The 7,570-nt window shown below is 45.0% G+C and overlaps 1 protein-coding gene across 1 annotated transcript; it reads left to right on the top strand.

Annotated features, from left to right (window-relative positions):
* The first annotated feature begins 5,384 nt into the window (after positions 1-5,384).
* Positions 5,385-5,766, top strand: LOC146183904 (uncharacterized). The gene has a single exon (XM_084608767.1). It carries the CDS (start codon positions 5,386-5,388, stop codon positions 5,764-5,766), a length of 381 nt encoding a protein of 126 aa, XP_084464893.1. The 5' UTR covers position 5,385.
* Positions 5,767-7,570: the final 1,804 nt, after the last annotated feature.

Raw genomic sequence — 7,570 nt, 5'->3', positions numbered from 1 at the left:
CCAGGCAGGGGGAAATCTTGTACCCATTGGGAACCAGTGGGTACCCGGCGGCACTGGGGATCGAACCCCGTACCTCCCGAATGCGAGGCCGATGCTCTACCACAAGGCAACCGCTCCGGCCTAACGTTAATCACTCCACTAAAATATTGCAATCTTGGCCTTCAAAGAGAATTGTGTTCGACAGCGAGGTGACACGTTTGTAGGACTGAGATTCTTACCTTGGATACCTGCTTAATACGCTATTGCTGTGCCTCTATGCTACTGGGATGGTGAGGCAGCATACTAAAAGGGCATAAACAAAAGTGTGTGCAGTAATTCTTGCCATGTAACAAGAGTTGAAGCCCTCGCCTAATTTAATGTGACTGCATTAAACGGCCATATTCCCCAAAAAAGGCAATTTGGGCGACAAGGATGACTGGCAGATGCTATGACCGGATATATTGGTCTGTGTGATGTGGGAACCTTGGTATGGTCCAGCTGCCTACCCAAGCAGCTCCTTTGACATGAGAATCAAACTTATTGCCTTTCAGAATCCCAAGTCAGATGTGTGAGTTGGGAATGCATTTACATAATGTGGTATTTAGTGGACTTACAAATTGGTATGTGTGATAAAAGTACAAACTAAGAGATCGGTGAATAAACAAGTAGCCAACTAAACCTACAGGGATGAGGATACATGGGTCTTAAATGCTGTTGCATATTTTATTTAACAGCAGTGCTGAAGTGGCCCCGAAATGTATGTTGCATTTGCTCAATTTAGGTGTATTTCAGTTTCTGGTATAACCTTTCCCACACCTTTAACCTTTAGGCACAGTAATTGTAAGTACAATCAGCAGTTAAAAAATTCAAAAATAGTAATGAATACATGTATAGCAGCAAAAGTTGCTACACTGTACCATCAGCATAAAAGTGTGATTACCGCCATTTGCGGAACCATAAATGCAGTACTGCAGTACGAAATCAAAAGTTTACACAGCTTGCTACTTCGCCGGACCTCTTCAGACTTCATCATCCTGTTAATGAAGGTGCTCGTAAGCTGACAAAGCTTGATTTCTTCCTTTGCGGGGTACATCAAGCCTCCATTGTCCTTGGTTTTCATCAACCTGTAACTGGTTCAGTTGACTCATATTTCCTGCAACAGGCTTTTGCACCACTGACATGTCGCCTCAAAACCATTACCAAATATCGCATAAATTAAGCAACAACCTGGTAGTGATAAACAAAACGTGGGGTTCCTAAGTCTCCTTGAGGAGCCTCGTTAGAGTGCCCACACTTTGCTACCTGCTTATTCACCGTATCCCGTAATTGCTGCCTCTGTCGCATATCATTATAATGCAGCCTTAAGCCACCGCATTATATGAAATAGCACCTTACACATAACTATATAAAGCCCCTCTTTATTGAAGCCGTACGAACGTGCCCTATAGGAGTATAGTGTGCCTGACTTGGGATATAAGGGTCCCACTTTCAATAATTCCCATTTCACCCTTACATCTTATTGACTCTCTCTGATTTGGCAGCTCCTGCCACATTGATCATGTCATGTGTTCTCACTGCGCCAAAGATGTCTGGCCATATCACCAACGAACGTGCCTCTTACCAGGAAGGAATTTTTCTGACTTTTCGCCAACAGAGCGGGCGCCGGATTTTCTGTGGAACGTGGCTTTTCAGTTTTTCGCGTTGACTCAAATAATTTCAAGAGTATTAACAAATATTGTAAGCACAGGCCCCTTTGCTTGCAAGGCCACTCAGACTAGCGCGGCAAAGTTTAGAACAAATTGTATGCTTATATAAAAAATAAACGCTTCGTACCGTTTTATGATATGTCCTCGCAACATAACCTGCGATAAAAGCTCCTGGTGCTGACTCATCGTGTTCATCTGCGTTAAAAATCCTAGTTCACTGGCCAGCTCCCTGGTAACTAAATAGGTTAAACAACGTAACGGGAATACAGGAAAAGAGGACGACACAACTAGCGCGGTTGTGCCGTCCTCTTCTCCTGTGTTCCCGTCACGTTGTTTGCACTGTTAACCTATAATTATTCACCATCAAGTCCAATCTGCTGTCCCTTGTAGCAAATTCAATGGCAGCTGATAGGGCATTATGCTTCAGTATCTGGACTTTTTAACATCAGCGCCGCTTTCATTTCTGAGGAAGCGAGTGCATTTCCATTCCTCGCTACTGCCTTTGTCTGAAGCGAGCTCAGCAGATAAAATTTGAGGGTTTCTAGACGTCTTTTAAGCGGAGGACGGCAAAAGCCTACCCATGTCCTATCATTTGCCTCTCATCGTTTGCCACAGTACGTCATTTAAAGTCGTCGTTTGATATGTTGGTAGTTTCCAGTCATGTTGAGTCTGCCTGCGTAGTCATTGTAGCCCTTACCACTGATAACTAAGCAGGTTACTCATTTTCCCATTCTTTCACATATTGGTCATTTCGTAGTCATTAGCAGTAATGATGAGTCATGCCTAGCTATTTTAGTCCTTACCACACATGGCTAAGCACTTGTACTCATTTCTAATCAATTGCGGTCATTACATGTCATAGTGTTATATACTGATCATTACAAATCATTTTAGTCATTATTAACCATTACTAGTCATTAGCATTAATCATTACCTCTATCAATGACTATTTATAACTTTTATTGATTACCTATCACCATCAATCATTTTCATTCTTAATCTCCCTCCTTGGACGTCCGCTTTTGCGATTGACACACCAGTGCACAGATTACAGCCACAGCTTCTGCGCACAGATTTTCGCGCCATGAGCCAAGAACGGCTTTCGTCATAAAAAAAAAACAATCGCATCCGGTCTCAACGTTAACGTGCTTGCACACGCGCACACAAAAAAGTTTTGGCTTACCCCGCAGACAGGAGGCAAACGCGTCTAAAATTCAAGCAAACCGCGCGCTCAGAGCCGGAGACCCCGGCGGCGACGTGTCCCCGAACAGTGGCGCCCTCAGCAGAAATAGCCAGCGCAACTGTAAACTCCCCTAGGACGCTCTTGACCATTGACGGCGGCGTGACGCAGCAGGCCGCACCCAGTGCGCTTCCATCGAGCGGCCGTGCACTTACAATGCGAGAGCCATACGACACAAGACGCAAAGACAAGGACAAGCTCTGGCCGCCCGCTGGGCATTTATTTCTAGGCTTGAAACACGCGAAACGGAAGACGACAGGAGCAGCGCGCGCAGTTGGTTTTCAAAAGGCCGAACAAAAAACGAAGGGGGTGGGAGGGTGGGTGGCGTAAAAAATACTGTAAAAATGTAGAAAATACAAAAAAAATTGTGGTGAATGCCCCTCCTCTCAAGTGTGGTACAGCTTCAGAAAGGCCAGATCGAACGGGTGAGAAAAAAAAGAAAGCTGCGGGGAATCGAGCAGCCGAGAAGGACGGGACGAATATGGGAGAAGAATAGGAATGAATGAAGCTGTATTCGAAGAAGAAAAAAAAGCCTAAAAAAAGCGATAAGCCTGAAAACTTGAGAATGCGATTACCCGGGCCTGAAAATGCCGCAGGCACTACTTATATTATGCAGACGGATTTTGAAGAGCTTTAGCTGTTTTCTGGTGAGGCGGTTGCCACTTTTCTCGACGATAAAGGAAAAGATGGCAGATTGCACGCGGTCGCTGATACAGTGACACAGCTATGAGAATGGAAACTCCCTTACAGCACTGCACAAACGATCTAAAGTTTGTAATACACATGCATGTTATCCTGTCTGTCACATGTCAGAATAGTAGCATGCTTAATTTTCTTTTTCGTCGAAAGAACTTCCTGCCTCATCCCGACTTGAATGCTAGTTTTCTTTCGTTTTTTTAACGATCCTTAATGCCTCTTTAACGGTACCATTCAAGTCCTCTATCACAAAATTAAGTTTTGACAGGGGAAGTTAACAGGCGGCAGCCAGCCGCTCGACAACTTGTTTGGAGAGAGATGGCATGTAATGAATGCAAGATCTGTTCAGAGCGTCCACAAATAAGTAAAAAAAACAATAACATTTATTTTTTTCTTAATTTTTCTTACAGTCTCGATTGAGCAGTATCGCATGGAGCAACATCTTATCATTCGAGGTTCAACAGCTCAGTAGACATCGAAATGTCATTAACACAACTTAATGAATAAAGTGTATGGAATGGCATCTCCTGAATCACATCTACCGAGTAGGGCGAAGCGGACAGCGAAGGAAAAGAAAAAAAGGAAGGAGCTGAGAGGGAGGAAAAATATAATGAAAGCAAGCAAGCAAGCAAAAAAAAAAGTTGTCAAGGTAAATTCGCGAAACTAATGTGCAAGACATAGTAAATGCGCCATTAAAACGCTCCATTCCTTTTGATTACTCTCTGCATTGTACTAGTGCTTATACAAGCTATCGTAGACAGGGAAATATAGACCACAGGACAGCATAAATAAAAATTATGCAATCAACATTGGTGAGGCCGTAAGAGAAGAGAAGCGCGCTCTCCCTCTAGACCGGCCGTGCCCCATCAAACTGTTCCGGCGCTCACTTGTGGCGCTGCCTGTTCACCGCGACTGCTGCCCCCTGGGTTTCTGCACGGTGCCTATATCCTAGCACCAGGGAGGAACATACCTGTGACGCGGCCGCAACTACAGTAATTTTTTGTGTGCTGTTCTTTTTTTATATGACCACGCTTTTAGCTTTGTGAAGTTAGACCGGCGACCTGCAATAAAGGGTGGGCCACCATCACTACAGTGGCTAGAATCCAGACTTTAGCGTGGCCGCACCGGCTTCAAAAAAATGACGTCAGGGCCTCTCGTAAGTTCTTTCCTTCCTCCATGAGTGAAACAATTGACCATATTATACTCGAATGAAATGGTGGTAATGGTATCCATCCGGAAGTCGACGTAGGCGCAGTCACTGTTCCTGAAGCTCTGGGGTTTAGACTGTTTAGACATGGAGGAAGTAAACAATGGGTTTAGAGGATACCAGTGGCCGGATGCCAGGGAGGGATACCAGGGGAGCAAAAAGCGACTGGAAGATTGGTGGTTTAAAAGCAGAGAAGTGACATTATGTTAGTAATGTAGAAACAAAAAATTAATAAATAGAATGATGGTATAGTCAAAACCAATGTAAAACAATAATTAAAATATAGGGAGAAAAATCATGCCCTGATTCAAAGGGGACGCTCCTATATTCCATCCATCCATTCGAGTTACTCCTGCACGTGGCCGGACCAGCAGCTAAGGCTGAAGTGCTGTGAAGTGGCTGCTGAGCGGCACAAATCAACCCGTCGTCAGCAGACGCTATTTGGCGGTACCGACAAGGTGCCGACGGCTTGGTTTCTTGGCCCTTGGTCGTCTTGCCGAGCGCACCGCAGGCGGCTGGGCTACAGTTGCAGACTCTCGCCGAGCAGGCATCAAAACATGGCAGCGCCCAAGGCGGAGTGTGGCGAGAGCAGCAGCGGGAACACCGGCGTCGCAGCGATGAATTCTTCGGTAAGCGAAAGTGAAACGTTGGAAGGTCGTGCGGCTGCTATCCGGGAAAAGTTGCACAATACCCGCCGGCAGATTATGTTCCTTGACCAGCAAATTCGCGACCTGAAACGTCTGTACGAACGTGCCGTGAAGAACAACAACTACCCCTTCCGCTACAGCATCGGCATGAAGATGTCAATTGCAGGCGGCATACAGAAGATGTACCACCACTACGCCAGCACCAAATTGGCTGAGCTCGAGGGCATCACGAAGCAGATGGAAGAAGCTCGATCAACAGCTAGTGACACATCGGACCGCGATAGGGTGTAGGTGTCATGGCTGGCGTGACTGTTCCTTTTGACTGTTTCGTGTGATTGTTTCTCATCATCAGCCTTTTGGTGTTCGGTTAGGAAGCATGCTGGTCGATGCCTTCCTAGCCCTGAACTTGTACGGTGGAAAAGAGGCAGCATAAGAGGAGCGCAAGCAGTTTGGAACAAGCTTTGTGCAGCGAAAACTGGTGACCTGTGACAACCTAAGTTCTCACGTGTGAGCTAACGGCGGTGGACCTCCTTGCTACGTATCCGTTTCGCACGGACGTGCAGGCTCGTAGTGTGTACAGGACGATGTTTTACCTTGCATGTGTGCGTGTTCGTAATTTAGTGGCTTCTTTGCACCGTAATCCTTTTCGAAGTGTATGCTCATGACGTATCCTCCATGTAAGCAGTAGCGCCTGTGAAAGGAGAATGTAAAAAAAAAGGGGGGGGGGGAGAAAAGCTTTTCAAAGATGGCATCTGGGAAATTAATTGCTCTAAAAGAAATCTGGTTTTAGCATCAACCAGTGACACTTTCAAAGCAAATAAAGAGTGTTGACTGTCGTGAAGAGGACTGATGGTCTTAGCGTCAACCAGTGACACTTTCAAAGCAAATAAAGAGTCTTGACTCTCGAGAAGAGGACTGATGCTTCAGGGCGAGCACGCAACCTTCTCGGGTTACCTGAATAGGGCAAGGGGTATCCTTTTCTCATTTTCTTTATTTCCATTGTAGACCCAAGAAGACTTAAACAGTAGCATCGTTTTATTTCTCCTTTGTTCATGCTTTTTGGAGCATTGTTCACTCTTGTGCAAGTGCTCTTTTGTAGTTTCTTGATGTTCATTCAGGCATTTAGCGCAATGCTATTGGCCAACTAAGGCATTGATGTTTGAGGGCCAACTTGGCACCTTCTTCGGAGTTGACTGTATAAAGCAAGAAGCGCTTTTTCTTTTCTAATTTTCTTTTGCCATTCTAGATCCTAGAATGGCCATTTTTATTGTCCCTTGTCACCCTAATTCCTTGAAGCGAAAGCTTCACTGTGCTTAGGTGGAGCCGGCCTTTGTGTGGCACTAAATGTGACCTTCAAATGACCTTGACTTAATTGTCCCTTTCCTTTCTTATAAACCTATTAATTTACAAGAAAAAATTGTCTGGGGCTTAGTTGAGGTTAAGCATGGATATCTCGAAGCGAAGAGTTTCGCTTATGGTTATGGTTTAGCTAATGTCTATGATTTAGCCTATAGATATGCTTACGGTTTAACTTGTGGATATGCTTACGGTTTAGCTTATGGATATGGTTACAGTTTATGTTATGGTTATGCTTACGGTTTAACTTACGGATAGCTTACGGTTTAGCTTATGGTTATGCTTTAGGTGTTTCAGACTTCCTAGGGCGCTGTCTGCTGCAACCCATGACGTCGCATCCGGTTTAAGAAATGACGTCACGTCCGGCTCGTTGTTTTGTAGGTAGATGGTTGTTTTTAGTAGCAAAATGGCTGGTCGTCCTCCATCATGGTGGCAGCTGTGCCGCCGAGCCAGCCGTGCGCTCTCGTGTTGTACGCTACGTGAGCAATTTTTTCTATTCTTTAGCTATTTCAGTATGCACGTATTGAGTCATTTCCTGCTGTCTGGAGTTCGTCATTTAGTTTTCAACTTCTCTGCGCCCAAATGTTCTGTTGTATTAGAGATCTTACGACCATTGAGCCTGCTTGGCCGGCAGTGGGCCCGAATGTCCCAAAGGTGTATTATTGAAAGTTTCAATCGAAAGCTCAACGCACACTAAGGAACATGCAATTAAATATTTATTAGGCCATTATTAGGCCGT

This window comes from Amblyomma maculatum, chromosome 7 (genome assembly GCF_055883805.1).
Source record: "Amblyomma maculatum isolate TAMU_Amacu chromosome 7, ASM5588380v1, whole genome shotgun sequence".
Classification (NCBI taxonomy): domain Eukaryota; kingdom Metazoa; phylum Arthropoda; class Arachnida; order Ixodida; family Ixodidae; genus Amblyomma; species Amblyomma maculatum.
This window is presented reverse-complemented; position numbering and strand designations above follow the sequence as displayed.

What these genes read in the sequence shown, in the direction of transcription:
- LOC146183904 (XM_084608767.1), top strand. Translation starts at nt 5,386, where the DNA reads ATGGCAGCGCCCAAGGCGGAGTGTGGCGAGAGCAGCAGCGGGAACACC.